The 16232-nt window shown below is 45.4% G+C and overlaps 1 protein-coding gene across 1 annotated transcript in view; it reads right to left on the reverse strand.

Moving 5' to 3' along the window:
- Nucleotides 1-16232, reverse strand: part of LOC146868165 (aflatoxin B1 aldehyde reductase member 2-like) — a 270736-nt gene that overhangs the window by 156124 nt on the left and 98380 nt on the right. Inside the window, exon 2 of the mRNA XM_085609064.1 lies at nt 8914-9101. Within this exon, the coding sequence (XP_085465190.1) occupies nt 8914-9101 (188 nt within the window). The remainder of the gene's footprint in view (nt 1-8913; nt 9102-16232) is intronic.

Below are 16232 nucleotides of genomic sequence, written 5' to 3' on the forward strand. Positions count from 1 at the left end.
CGTGGTTTAATATGGATCTCAGAACAAAAAAAAGAATAGTGGCTAAGGAGGTCCGGGCCCTGGCACATCTAAAAAAATTAGGTCTAACGATTAATACATCTAATCTGAGGAAAGTAAGGAGAACATATAGGAAGGCTCTGAGTGCTGCAAAGTACTCATACAAAGAATCCATCTGGCACAAGCTGTTAATTTCGGGAAAAAATCCGAACAACCGGGATTTTTGGGGCATCATAAATGACCTTAACCAAGGGTCTAAATTCCAGCAGGAAGCCGGGGTTGGAGCAGACATCTGGATCAGACATGTGCAATCTCTATATAGCAAAACGGAGGTGGGTCAAAACAATTGCTCCGGGGTGGAGAAATTAAAAGGAGACAATAAAAATAAAGAAAGGGAATTGAAGCAGGGAAACATGGAGAATGGGCCAACAAAATTAGACGACATAAGCAGTATCAACGAACTAAGGATGATTATCTCAAGACTAAAGACAGAGGGGGCAGCAGGACCCAACGGGCTGCCAAATGCAATTTTTAAACACGACCCGGACTTGTGGTCGGAGATTCTAACACCACTGTTTAACCGAATATACAAACAGGCAGAGTTACCCGCCTCCTGGAAAGGGAGTATTATCCACCCCATCTTTAAGAGCGGTGACCATCGAAACCCTGCGAACTATAGACTGATATCCCTAATAGATGTAGAGGCAAAATTATATGCCTCCTGCATCTTAGCAGTACTACAAGCTTGGATCCTAGAGCAAAAGATCATGCCAAAATTCCAGACTGGCTTTAGGCAAGGAATGGGAACTACAACCAACCTAACCTGTCTGTCAATTCTAATAGACCAAGCTGTAGCAAAAGGTACTCGACTGTACGCTTGTTTCATTGATATCAAGTCTGCCTTTGACCGAGTAAATAGAGAGCGCTTATGGAGTAAGCTGCAGAGCTGGGGGCTGCCACAACAGCTATTAATAGCCATCCAAGCCCTATACCAAAATACTTGGACAATGGTGAAACTGGGGAACGGAGGCAGCACCACAGGGAATATTCCAACACACAAAGGTCTAAAACAAGGCTGTGTCTTAGCCCCCACCCTCTTCAATCTCTTTCTTGCTGACCTCACTAAGGCTATTGATTCAGCAGATAGTCATCCCCCCTTCTTGGCAAACAACCCAATCTACTACTTACAATATGCGGATGATATAGTGTTGTTGAGTAAAACCCCAATCGGCTTACAAAGAGCCATCAACAAACTAACATCATACCTGGAAAAGGAAAGCTTGGAATTAAACAAAGAAAAAACAAAAGTGGTCCGGTTGGTTGATCCGAAGAAATTAAAATATAAATGGATGGCTCAAGGGATAACAGTAAAAGAACAAGTGAACTACAAATACTTGGGCCTAATCATAACAAAAGGAGGTATTCATAATGATCACAAAACAGCTTTAAAAACGAAGGCTCAATCACTTATTTTTGCCCATCGCTCCATAAAAGGTAAAATGGACTGTCCCAACTATAGCCACCTATTAAAAGTTATGGCAGCACAGATAATGCCGACTCTATCTTACGGCTTGGTAACATGGTGTGGGAAGGAAGCTGAACTTTTAAACACCTTACAGACCAAAATTTATAAAGCGGTCTTCAACCTGCCAAAATCTGCATCAGCAGCACAAGTCAGGCTTGAATTTGGTCTGCAAAACCAGAAATATCGAAGTATGAGCAGGTTTGTGAAACTTTGCCATAAACTTCGAACTGCTCATTCAGAAACACTGGACTGGCTAAGCTGGGAGGAAATAAAACAAAGCGGGGAATCTGAAAAGCTGAACATTTGGGGCCAACATCTGAAATATTGTGTGGAAATGCTGGAGTTGGAATCAGTATGGAAATCAGGATCTGACAAGGCAACGTTAAGCAAACTAGCAAATGTGGCGGCAAAAAGGAAATCTTTTGCGGAGGATAAAGAGACATTGGCAATACGTCGGCATGGTTGGACAATCATGAACTCTTTTATACCTTCAAAACCATTGCCCTACCTATCATCCCACTTTAATGTACACCTCAAAAAGATATTTACAGCTTTTCGGATGGGGATACATGTCTCAAAAGATTTATTACCATCTTGGAAACCGCCGCATCAGACGAAAGAATGCCGCCTTTGCGGGTACCACACAGAAACCTTGGTTCACCTTTTCTGTATATGCCCGGCCCTGATAAACCAGAGACGACTTTTATTGAAACCTATTTTTAACGTGCTAAACATTCGTTCTTGCAGACAGGCAGTCATATGTTGGCTCAGTGGCTCCTCCATAATCTTAGCTTGTCGTGGAGTCAAATTCCTTGAAGAAGCAATAAAACTCCTTTCTTAACTACTGGACAATTTAAGTACATTTTCTGAAAGTAAAGAGTATTTTACTCCCAGTATTAACTCTTTTAAAATGATAAATGTTTTACTTATTGTAATTGTAATTTACCATGCAAATTTTGTAATAGTTTTAATTAATTATGCAAATAAAAGTTAATAATAATAATAATAATAACATCCCTGGCGAACACCCTTTCCAATACTAAAATTATCAGTTACACTCAAATCTTGGGATTATCTCACATTAGCTCTGGTGTTGTTATGTAAATCAGCCAGGAAATCAACCACACCACTGTCTACCCCCTTCTCCCTCATCGACTGCCACAGCTTTCCCCTGTTTACACAGTCGAAAGCTGAAGACAGATCCATGAAGGCGAGATGGATGGTGCCCCTTTGAACTACAGTATACTTACTTAATATTAAAAAGAGATTAAGCCACTGAGTTATTGTAGAGCGACCTCTACAAAAACCATACTGAGAAATAGACATGATGTTTTTTTCCTCTGCCCAGTCAGAGAGTCGCAACAATAAAATTCTTCCTACAATTTTAACCATAGAGTTTATTAGTGAAATGGGTCTGTAACAATGTGGACTACCTTTGTACCCCTTCTTAAAAACCGGGACAATTGTAGAAACACCCCATGATTGCGGGCACCCATCTTTCACAGCAGCATTAAAAACAGACTCTAGTATAGGTGCCCAAGAGTTAGGCTCTGACTTATACAGGTCCGGGGGGATCCCATCAGGCCCTGGTGCTTTACCAGCTGTTAAGCCCACAAAGCCCTCAATAACTTCACCTCTGTTGAAACTAATTGTTTCACCACTGACAGAGAGGGCAGAGCTAAGAGACTCATCCGACGAACAACAGTACAACTTCTTATAATGTGCTTCCCAGTCCTCCTTAGCAATATGGCATTCTAAGCCATCACCCTGTTCCTGGACCAAAAAGGGTTTCCTCATCATAGCCCAGAATCTAGTGCTACACTGCAGAGTAGAAGGATCAAGGATCTCACTTCATGCCTCTTCCCTAAGGAAATCCTTGTGTCGGGCGATAGAAGTTTTATATATCTTACGGCATAACTGAACCTCTGCCTTTATCCTTGGTTTGGCTGCCAGTGCTATTCTTAAATTTCTAGCAGCCTTTGAGCATTCCTGATTGAACCATTTAGGTCCCTTGATCTCCAACTTCTTTGCTGGAGCTGACAGTAGTTTTGAAACCTTGTCCGCTAAACTTTGAAACGCATTAAGGACATTGTGTGGCTGTGCGCCTTTTTTTTTTGGAATGATTAGTTTTATTCACACCCTTCAATGTAAAAGGACATTATCCCTTGGCTGTGCACCTTCTTGCGTACAAACCGTGATCTCATCTGCACAGACGACTTTAATCTCTTAGTACAACAGATCTGGAGTGATCATGGACCATCTCAGACGACGTCTCCCATCTGTCGTACTCACCCTAACTAAAGAAAGATTCATTCCTTCTTTGGCTAACCACGGACCCCTCATCTGTACAGTGAGTGGGTTGTGATCACTAAACTCACTGACTTCAATAGTAAAGAAACTCACAAAAGATTGCATTGATGATGTTAATAATACATAATCAATAAAGGTTCCCCTCACATGACCCTTAAAGGTCGGTGTCTCAAAACGCATAATAGGGTCAGTTAATGCCATTGTCGTTAGGTCCAGATCATTAAGCATATCATTTAGATGTTCCCCCTCAATTGTATGTTCAAAATGAAGATCCGTGGATCGTGGACAGTTCAAATCTGCGATACTTTTAAAGAGTGGATCCCCACAGGGATGAACATTAAAATCCCCCATAATCAGGAGGTTATGGGCACAGTCCTTCATAGAACTATTAATAAAAACATTCAATGCTACTATCTGGCTGGGAGCTGGACAAGAATTAATAGCATTATAAAAATTAACCACACCGGCCGTACAGTTTTCCCCCGTTAAAACTAGACCAATAATTCCAGTGTTACTTGTTGAGACTCTGCGTACTTTACAAGATAAAGCAACCGAAATGAATATAAACCATTCCCCCTTTGGACCTGCCCCTAATAGTTGCTATAGCAGGGACATAATAAGCCTTATACCCTTCGAGAAAGTGATTACAGTCAGTGGACCAAGTCTCCTGCAAGCAGATGATTTGGTACTGCTTAATGTACCTAGTCCAATTGCAATCCTCCATCTTAGTGGCCAGGCCCGCTATATTCCATGAAATTACATTATTCTGACTCCGTTTTGCCCGGGTTACCTCTGCACATCCCACTTCCTCCAATCTTCCATTTTCCTGACCCACAAACACCTCACGTCAATCACATGACTCTAGTCCTCTTACACTTGCTGGGTATGAAAAGGCAGAACTGTGCAAACCATTTAAAGATAGATTGTAAAAAAAAATGCATTTATATGTTGGTTTGTATTGAGTGTGTGTATATGGACGTCGAAGAGGTACCAGATGTAGTGGGTGTTGTATAATATTGTAAATTGATGTTTGTCCTCATTTTGTCTCTGTATGTGACTATTTTTCAAATAAGTCTTTAAAAAGACAAACATGATAAATGACTGAACACTGATAATAAATAGGGTGCTCTGAAAACTAAGAGTAGTTTAAGAATTTTTTCAGTACTGGCAATTTTTGTTGGGAATACATTCTGTTAACCAGCATGAGAGCAGTGCCCTGATTGAAGGGAGCGGCGTCTTTCAGTGCTCCCCAGCGCACTGTAGGTCTGCACTTGCTCTCAACCCAACTGTCTTAAGAAGCTTGGTTGAGAGGTTAAAGTGCACGTCTGGCTAGACATCGCAAGATAGCCGGCCAAAGAGACACGTACACTTTAAACAATGCAAAGGCGGCTCTCTGCCCACCACTCCTCCCTATTGCCACTCAGCAGGCCCTGCCCCGTCCTGACACTCAGTGCAGGGCAATGAAAAATAAAATGGTAATAAATTACCATTTTATTTTCATCTCTAGGGTTTTAGGCGCATTTAAGTGGTGCGACGCTCCTCCGCTTCAATGGAGGTGCCGCCCCTGTACGAGTGTCCTCTGGGTAGTCTTTGTCCTGCGGTCAAGCTTCTCTTGGACCTCAGACTCTATCTGTTCCTCGACATCGGAGCCATCTGGGAACGGATGTTGGGACTCTCCTTTGCCTGCCCTGGCAGTATCTCCAGCAGGCCCTCTCTCACCATATAACGTCCCTCGTGGACTTCTCAAAAAACCTTGTTTTCAGAAAACCCCTCCAGTCCAGGTCGCGTTCGAAACAAAAGCGATGATGAATTTCCACTATGGAAAATCCTGTGTCTGGAGTCGATCAAGGTTGCAACTCAACTATCTCGGAACTCGAGATGAACGTTTGAACCAGATGAGATGGAGACTTTATCCTGGTGCATTGTGGGTTTCAGGGAAGAGTCACAAGATATGTTGAGACCGAGAATTTCCTAGAAGAAAAATAACGTGCAAACGTTTGTGCCTAACACTAGATGGCAGGAGTGTGTAGAGCATGTGCCTTCCAACAAGACATGCTACAACATGTGTTTATTTCTAGAGTGTATTTTTGTTTTGTTTAACTGCAGCATAGTAAGCATATGCCGATTCGGATCAATCCATGACTAATGAAACATTACAGATCTACTACCGTTCAATAAGCAAGAAATACGATAAATAAATATTAGGTAGGCTTCTCCATAGGTGACAAGGACAGTCCTGATTAGACACGTAAATTAAAGATACGGCCGAAATGTCAACAACACTTTCTGATCCACTCACTAATGAGAACCGTTAGAATATGGGAGGATTCCGATGCACTTTTTAGGTCTCGACCTTGCTATCGCGTATGCGATCGCAAAGCGAGACTATAGAAAGCGGGTTTGAAAAGTGCTCCCAAAAAGCGGATTGCATGGCTAGCACGCGCACAATCACGCGCATCGTGCTGCCATGCAATCCGCCTTTTGGGAGCACTTCAAAGGGTCCGCTCCCCCGCCCCCAAGCGCGCGCACGCCACGCTCCGCCGGTCTTGTCTTGTTTTTTTTTTTTTTTTTTAACTTCAAGCGCGAGGCGCGCGTGCGGCCAATGCTTGTTAAAAGACAGCTTCTAGATATACATACTTTGTTTCCCCATCTCCCTCTTTACACACCCCCCCCCACTGGCATCAGTGCGGCCGTCGGTCACACCGTAGACTAAACTTTGAAAATGTTTGTGAGTGCCCATGATCTAGCGTATATAATACTATTTGAAGAAATGTAGAGCTCACCTAATGGCTCCCGTTCCAAAAGATATAGATAACTCTCAAAGAAGTCGTTCCTGAGCGCCTGGTGCAAGATGAAGGACATGCTGTGCCGGCAGAGCTTCTCGTCTGTCTTCTGCCAGCGAGACCTGAACGCCAAATGCGCCCCCAAAAACTCCATGGTTTGTAATCTGCTTTACAGGCACCAGGGGAGCTTCGAGGGTGAGCGCGGTGACCGACGGCGAGATTTTAGGAGCTGGGAGCACCGTCTAATCGCAGGGGAAGCTGCTGGCATTTGCTCAGAATATTCACAGGAGTATGATCTTTCAGGCACCACGTGCTGTGTGGGAGAACGCAAACTATAACAACGTAGGCCGCCGAGAACTGCTTAGCAAGGGGAAACGTATATCTGCTCAAAGGGGATTTCATGTTGTGAAAACTGCTCTATTTTAAGTTATAGTGGCAGGGAGAAGCAGGGAAATGAAACCCTGACATGCCCTTACTTACCTACAGGCGCTGGAAGTAGGCGCGGGGGTGCCGTAGCACCAACAAAATAACCACCGAAAGGTGAATGAGAATTAAGGATGACATCATTCTTTTTCTTTTCTTATTTGCTATGTACTCAAAGACAGATGTAAAACGTCAGTCTAGCCTTCTAAAACATTGCTGCTTATTAATTTTCCCCGTAGACTAGTATTTACATTGCTTTCTCTTCTTGCAAAGTGTGAGGTATTTGTAAGGTGAACTATGTGACAAAGTGTTTTTTCTGATTCTGAAGTGTGACGGAAACAAACATGTAACAGGATCAAAACAAATCAAGAAACTTTACTCGGCAATGTACAAATTAAAAATATTTGCTGAAAACACAATTTCCACACATCGTCATTTGTACTCTATATGGTTCTATCAGTAAAACTGTAGGTCCGTGCAGATTTATTGGTCATTTCAGTGGAAAATGTCCTGGCTATAAATGACAGTGTGCTACCACACCATGCTTTATTAGTATATTTGTAACAGTGTACTTCTAAATGCAACACCCGCTACGCAAATGAGGCACACTCTTTCCGCAGGAGAGTAGTAAGCCCCTACTCTACTTCTGAATGGGTTTGGCTCATTTACGAAACTTGTTGTTTGTGTGATGCTTGGATTTTTCAAAATCTCTGCAAGTTTAGGGTCATATGTATGTAGGCATTTTGCATTTCCTAAAGGTGCAAATCAGAATTTTAGGCCATTAGGAAATGTAAAATGCCATTTCGGTATGTACGAAAGGCATTTGTAGTGGTGCAAAATGCAATTTCTATCTAATAGAAATCACATTTTGGAAATTGCTAAATAAGAAATCATTAATAGGGATTTCCAAATAGCGAATTGCTGACCGCATGTACAAAGGAATTCCTAATTGAGAATAGTCGCTAAATGGCCATTTAGGAAATGCAGTTACCATCAATCTGGTGGTAATCATGTGCAAACTATAAAAAGCATTGAAAATGCAATAGGTTTCGCCTTTTATTAAGTGAAAGCCATTTGCTTTGCTATACAATACCATTAGCAAAGCGAATGGCTTTAACTTTATTAAAGGCGAGACCTATTGCATTTTCAATGCTTGTTCTAAATATGCAATCTCATATGTATCAGTGATTTTATTTCCAGTTATAATTGCACCAGATAAGAGCACCGCCTACGCTATGAATAGTGATGTTTGTAGTACTCGCTTTTGAAAATTGAAACCTATTTCAAACATGAGTCCTACTCCTACCTAGTATTTATTTACTGCATTTCTTGGTTACTGAACTGTTGATGTGTAATGCTTGAACAGTCATGGATTGAGCCAAATCTGCATGAAACAGAGATGGGTGGCTTAAATTCAGAAGGAATCCCAAGGAACCGTTGTCAGATTAATCTTAGTTGCTCACCCTGGTCTCTAGCAGATATAAGAGTTTGTCATTGTTTATATATACAAACTAGCATAATTAACACATGAACCTCTGAGGAAAGTGTTGCTGCTTTAGCCAAGCAATCTAGCACAGAAATTCAGAACATGCGCTTCTCAGGGCCCAAACGGTTCCATAACAAAATAGGGTTCCCCTTTTTTGCCTGACAAGGACAAGCTGCTGTGCATGCTGTGTGCCTCCCACCCTCTGACGGAGTGTAATTGGAGTACCCCTTTTACCAGTCACTTTCCGCTGATTTGATTAAAATTTGCAGTGGACTTCATACTCACCAAGAAGTCACACCATACCCTTCCTGCCCTCAGTGCTTATCAGGAGCTGTTCATTGCGAACTATTTGCACATATTGTTATTCATGTCCTGTATTGTGGCCTCACCTCCTCGTACAGCTCTTGACAGGCACGGAGGGAATCTTGGATAGGGGTTTCATGGTCAGGCATGTGCAAATAGAGGAGATCCACGCTGGAGGTCTGCAAGCGCTTCAGAGATGTCTCGAACTGTGAGCGCACACTCTCCGGCTTCAACGTCCTTCCCTCCAATGGATTCACCTTGGTTCCTATTTTCACTAAAAAAGGATCAAGAAATAATAGGGATTATTTGCACAGTGTTGTAATTGGCAAAATCCAACCTAGGGTATAATATAAGCGGGCGAACCCATCACAAAGATCAAGAACTTTACTCAAGACATGGGTAGCAAAAACAATTCTGCGAATGCACCCTGCAGGAGGCTTCGTGTTAAAGGTTGCATCTACAACTGAATCGATTATTCAGTTTTATTTGTAACCTGGGAAAATCCTCGGAACAAGACCAATAGGTGCAGCAGGAGTACCCCGAAACCAGTCCCAGGATGCTTGTTTTCCAGTCCAGGGAGGACCTAGCCTGGCAGTTTGGGCTGGACTGTTCCCACGGGGACCAGGGTCAAGGCTGATTTGCATATGTCTGGGTACACACTGGGGTGGCATGGTGAGCAAAAAAATATGGATTTAACTCTGATTTGTGACTGGGGTGAATGTTTGACAATGTTCAGCATTCCGCCCATCATTTTTTTGTGTTGCTACAGCATGAATTAGAAAAACTTTGCCGAATTTTAAAATACCAAATCACAGTCAATACAACAAATTCTTCTAATCTAGGAGGGAGATTACCTATTTGGGCCAACACTTTATTTGCAGAGTCTTAAGTTAATCATAGTTTTCCCTTCTACTTCTCACACGACTCCGGTGGGATGTAGGAAAAGTGGCAGAGTTTTTGTTTTCTTCACATCAATCTTCCACTTTGAAGATGTTAAATGTTGCCATGCCTAATGTCAGGGTCTCAAACCAGTGGAAGAGCGAAGAAATGTCAAAGTGAAACCACCTCAAGTTTCACAATAGTAACATGTAATAATACAACACATTTTACAAATAACCTCATACTACTCTTACACCATTTCTAACTGCTGTAATTAACAGGTGTTATCATAACTCAAGTTAATGGTGCTCAATTGGCAAAGGGACCAAAGGAATCAGTAGCATTACATGGCTGTGCTGCAAAAGGAATAGTTTTCTCACTACAGAACTTATGTATGGATTCTACATTTTCTGTACTCTAAATTTATTTAGAGTAGCAACATTTGCAGCCCAAGAACTTAAAGAAAGGAGTGAGGGGTCTGATCAAATTACTGGAATCTTCAACATGGCATAAAGGGAGCAGCAGGACATCAATGGTGGAACTTATTGGAGCACCCCGTTACTCTAGAGAAGTCCGCATTTTGATTTTTGTCATGCTGCATAGCCAAATACCCTTCCTTGTGTGTTATCTGCGGGATCACGGCTAGTTGTCCAGGACCTGTGGAAATCCAGAGCAATTGGCCAAGCCTTCTGGCAATTCTAGTCAGAGACCTTAAAACTAAAGGAGTCGGATACCAGTAAAAGCTTAGTGAAGTGACTAATTATCTCCTTTTTGGCCCTTGGCTTAGGAGGCTGGAGAAGTTGGACAGCCTTCACACACATTGATAAGTAGGAAGCCGTATTAGTCAAGTACCTGGATCGCTCCAATAAATATAATGTCTAAGCAGCGTTACTGTTTTAGTAAAAAAGGAATAAAACTATTTAAATACCGCGCAATATGCTTAGTAACTTCAGGATGTATCAGCTTCTCTATAAACAATTCTGCGTCCCTTGTGTGTGTGCACTTAAGCAGGGTTACAACTGCAAAGGGATAGCCTAAATGCTTCAGCCAAAGTGCAGTGTCAAATTAGTGTGGGCATGGTTATACAAACAGATATCTAACTCACTTCTGTCAGTGAACATGCACAAGGCACTTGCGATGCCACATGTCAAAGGAGTATGCTATTCCTAGAACATCCTAATTCCAGTAATTGAATGCCATTATGCTTTCTGTTTATTAATTATCCATACATTGTTCACAAGAACCGGTGTTTTCTTTGACATTGTATACCCTGGTTCAGTGTGAGTAGGGTGGTCCTTGTTTTCTTGATATAACGTGTCAAAGGACTGCCCTGCTGGGCCACGGTCTGTCCTAGCAATGGTTTCTAGTCTCATTCCTGCCCAGTTTAGTACTCAGTAGCTGTAGTTTTCAAGAGTGGAGCTCAAACAGAGTACCAATGGTGGTGGAGGTACACTGGTAGTCATTCCAGCTGGCGGCAATTGGGGAAACAAGAGGTGCTGCAAGAAGAGATGCATGAGCAACCATGCCAGGGGTCACCCAGCCCAAAGACAGAAGCACTGGCATGCTAAGGTTTCAGCCACTCTCAGGGGATCTCATGTTTTAACAATGCTGCGGAGGCACACAGGCGCTCACACTGAAGTCACAATCGCTCATAGAACTCTCAGTGGGATCAAAGGGGCAGCAAAAAATGTGGATGCACGTGGATCCTCAAGTTGGGATCGCGGTTGCTCGCAGAAGGATCCCTACCCGTGTAGAAAAGTAGTTGCAAGCCTCCAGAATAAGCAGTCTTGATCCATTCAAACTCCACATGGACCCTAGCTGGCCTCTGGCTGTGGTCCATGGAAAGGCAGATCCTCTACACGCTAGGCAGTTCAACTCATTCTCTTCGTTGGGTGCAGTCTTGGGGTTTATTTCCTACTCCTCCAGGGAGGTAGACACAGTTTATGCTTCTGGTTCCAATTTTCCTCCATACAGACATTCCGATGTCTTTCAAAAAAGAAGCTTGATAAGACAAAGATCTGCTTATATCCTGTGCCAAGACAGCTGGGCTCCAAAGGACTATTCAAATAAGAAACTCAAAACAAACACCTGGAGGAACCTAATCAGTAGAAAGTTTATTTCCTTCTAGTTTGCATCTCAGAAACAAGACGGCTCAGGCCTATCAGAATGTGTTTGAGTGAAACTTCCATATGGCCATGCATCCGCCAGGGGCTTTTTTCAAGCTTTGCTCTCTCCGACCCGCTCGAAAATGGTGAACATGGGGGAACGTGGCCAGCAGCCAACGAAGATAGCCGCAGCCTAGTGCAGTTCCGTGTTTGAAACCCACTCCCTGATTCATCCTGGCATAAATCCTGCGAGAAACCGAGGGCGGAACGTCGGCGGCAGCCCCGGGAAGACCAGGGCAGCGATCGAGGGCGGTTACAGCCTGGTATCGACATCGGTGGCGAAACGTGATGGAGCGACGTGACTGAGGCCTGAAAGCGAAAGTAAAGCCGGTGCCTCGCTTCATCGTGCACCGGGGACGCAGCTCTCACACTGGCGTGCCCTGGTCCCTGCGTCCCCGAAGTTAAAGCGCCTTGCGCGAGTGCATCGCGATCGAAAATTACAGCATATGAGGTGACTGTGCCCTGAGGGAAGAATTTGCCGTTCTCCGGAGGAACCCGACGGAGCTGTGAGGTGGGTCCCGCACTGCCTGGGGGAAATACAGCTAGTGCGCCTGATGCTGGACGCAGCGCCGCTTGCCCCATAGCGAGGCCCCGGGGATGTGGAGGCGAATGCCGAGACCCGACGTTTGCGGAGGTATGGTGGGCGGCAGCGGCTGCGGGAGAGGCCCGGCGCCCTGTGATTGAAGCCGTGCCCCGCCCATCGGGTGTGGGAGCCTGAGCGTGACCGTAATCGGAGACAAAAAGACTCGGAAGTGCGGGAAGCCAGTACAGTTAACTGACTCCCGTGATACACCTTCTGCGGTGCGGACACCTGGGGCCACGAAAGGAACATTGTCGGCCCCTCTAGGAAGTATATGGGGTTGCGCTGAGACCCTGGTGGAAAACGGCTCCTTGCTGGGGGAATCCGGGGGACGATCATTGCCGGCTGGCTCGCAGCATAGGTGAATGGGACAGATTCGGCTTTGGAGGCATATCATGGGCGGCGATGGACCCTGGTGCGGATTGAGACTGTAAGAGGGGGGCCGTAACGCACTGAAGTGTGAGACTGGCCGGAAACTAGGAGGAAGCTAAACTAGCTACGAGATCTGCCAAAGGGGGTGCTCAACAGGAACCGGTAAAACCGACAGGCCGCTCGTGGGAGACCCCCGTGGCAGGCGGCGGCGGTGACTGCTGGATTCCAGTCATTGACGCCCCCCCCTGATAACCCGGATCGTAGCATCTCTCGCCTCGATCATCATGGGAGGCAGAGGGCAACGTACAGTGTCTCACACCAAACTAGAAAAATATGCTTATCACAAGGAGCAGGCGGACGCGCCGCCTCCTGACAAGCCGATGGAGATTACCCTCCAAGATGTGATGGCCACGCTGACCCAGATGCAGGTATCCATAGGGACAATCTCGACTGATATCACGTTGCTGCGTGCCGACATATCTAAAATATAGCACAAGACTGAAGGAGGTGGAAACTACCACAGAGACTCTTACTAAAGAAACGGCGACATATAAAAAGAAGATACAGACATTAGAAATTGTGCAAAAACAGCTGCTAGATAAGCTCGACGATCAGGAGGGAAGGTCCAGGAGGAATAATATACGCGTGGTAGGCGTGCCGGAGAGCGAGAGGGGGCCGGCCCTGGACCTCTTTGTCGAAAAACTTATTACGGATCAGTATCAGTTGCAGCAGCGCGGGCTGTCCAACTTTTTCTCGGTGGACAGAGCGCATCGAGTGCCCGGAGGAAGGCCCAGACCGGGAGCCCCCCCCCCCCCCCGGAGGCCGATCCTGGCACGCATATTTAATTTCCGCGACCGGGACACCATCCTACAGGCGGCGTGCATTGCTGCCCCGCTGAGAGTGGACAATTGTACGGTAACCCTATATCCGGACTATACTGCTGCAGTGACGAAGCAGCGCCGTGATTTCCTGGACGTGAAAAAGGAACTTCGCACTCGTGAATTCAAATATGCAATGCTATATCCAGCAAAGTTACCAGTGGAGGCGGAGGGAAAGACATGGTTTTTCACCACACCGGCGGAGGCCTCTGACTGGCTGTAAGGCTGGCGCCCAGCGAAAGACTCTAGGCGAACGGGTCCCGTGCACAAACAGCAGTCTCAGTCAGCAAAATCACCAGAGGACACCGGACTGGAGGAAGCGGAGGGTCCACAGCTAGAATGACGCAGAGAAGGCAGACTGTCTCGCGGATACCAGACTTGTCGGGATGGGGTGCTCCCCTGGCTGACCCAAGGGAGGGCCAGCCTACAATGATTAAAGACTGGGCTCCGGCATCTAGAATTTCAGGTTTCTCGCACTGAACTACAAACTGTCCGGGGAGAGGGCGAAAGGCAAGGAGTGGCTCTTCCCCCCCCCCCCCCCCCCCCCCCCCTACGCAAGTATAAAGTTATGGGGATTAAGCACTCTGCTGAGTTGGGGTGGCGGGTAGTTCCAAATCCGCTGGGCAGGGAGGGGGGTGGAGGGACGGGTGCAGATTACAGAAGTTATTTTAGTTTAGTTTTGGAATTCAGGGTTACACACAGGATATTGACAAGCGGCATCTATGGCATTGATGTGAGGAGGAATGTATGTTTAACGCAGTTTCGTATTGCAATAGATGACAGATTAAACACGAATGCCCGCCCCAAATGCTGACATGGGGCCAAGAATAGGGAATCCCCGAACGCCCAGCCCCCCATTTAAAGTGTGGTCCTGGAACGTAAATGGCTTAGGGGATAAAATAAAACGAGGGCTGGTCTTACAATATCTCAAGCGTAAAGGGCCGGCTGTGGCGCTCATCCAAGAATCTCACTGTTACAGGCAAGACCTGCAGAGCCCTAGATAGGTGGGGTTTCAAAATGGTAATACATTCTGACTTTACATCAGGTTCACGGGGGGTGGGTATACTAGTGAATAAGCGGTTCTCACTGATAATAACTGACTCCCGAAAAGATGACCAGGGACGATTTGCGGCAATGACCTGCCAATGGGAGGGGAAAGTATGTAACTTAGTGACAGTATAGATCCCTCCGACACTACATCAGACTACCTTCCAGGCTTTGGGGGAATTCCTCCTGTCACTTCCACATGGAGAATTTATAATGGGAGGGGACTTCAACGCGACGATGGATGCATCCATAGACAGGCTGCCCCCTAGGGATCCCAGTAGTGCCAATCTTAAATTGCTTGAATTTACAGAGGCATTAGGCCTCATAGATATTTGGAGAGTCAGATGTCCGACAGAGCGACAGTATACATTCCATTCGGGGGTACACAATAGCCTCTCTAGGCTGGACTACATTTTTACATTGGCGACGGCGATGATGGGTACTACAGAGGTAACACACTTGCCTAGGGGTATTTCGGACCATTCTCTAGTCCTCATCACAAACGGAGCCTTCACCCCGCAGAGGCGTAGGGTGTTCCCGATCTATCCCGGGTACCTTAAAATACCTAAAATTAATAAAGCTCTTCTTGTGACAACTAAGCAATATTTTGCAGAAAACAAACAGTCAGTTGCATCCCGACGACACTATGGGAAGCCTACAAAACAGTCCTTCGAGGACAGGCAATTTCGATAGTGACTGATCATAAGAGGAGACAGCAAAAGGAGATAGTCTTGAACAAGGGGTGTCCCGGGCAGAGGTGGAACATGCCGTGCATATAGATGACAATACGACACATCGGGTACACATGGCGCAGCAAGAATATAAGTCCTACATCTGGGAAGCGGCGAAAACTAGACACACCAAAACACAACACACTATATACGAACTAGGTGATAGAGCGGGTAAGTTATTGGCCTGGCTGGAACAAAGGGAACGGGCTACTAGATGGGTGGCGCGGCTCCAACTGGACCATGGTAGTTTTACAGCGGAGCCCCAGCGGATTGCAGAGGCTTTGGCGGCACATTATAAAAAAATATATACTCCGGAGGCCACAACCACCATAACGGAAAATCTGGAATTCCTTAAAGATATAGCTATGCCCATACTAGACCCATCCGAGGTTACAGCCCTCGAAAAAGATTTGACTCCTGAAGAACTAACATTAGCAATAGCCACCCTTCACACAGGGAAAGCAATGGGGCCAAACGGAATTCCGGTGGAATAATACAAGAAAGCTACAACGCAAATTGTTCCACACTTACTAAACATGTACACTGACAGTTTAGAGAAGGGGTTCCTACCCGGAGATCAGAGACTGGCCACCATAGTGGCCATTCATAAACCCAATAAACCACCACATGAATGCATATCCTATAGACCGATCTCTTTGATCAATGTCGAAGCAAAGATCCTGGCAAAAGTTTTGGCAGCGAGACTGCAGCCGTGCCTAGCCACAGTAATACACCCGGATCAATCCGGGTTTA

The sequence above is a fragment of the Triturus cristatus genome, chromosome 1_2 (assembly GCF_964204655.1).
Source record: "Triturus cristatus chromosome 1_2, aTriCri1.1, whole genome shotgun sequence".
In the NCBI taxonomy this organism is placed as follows: Eukaryota; Metazoa; Chordata; class Amphibia; order Caudata; family Salamandridae; genus Triturus; species Triturus cristatus.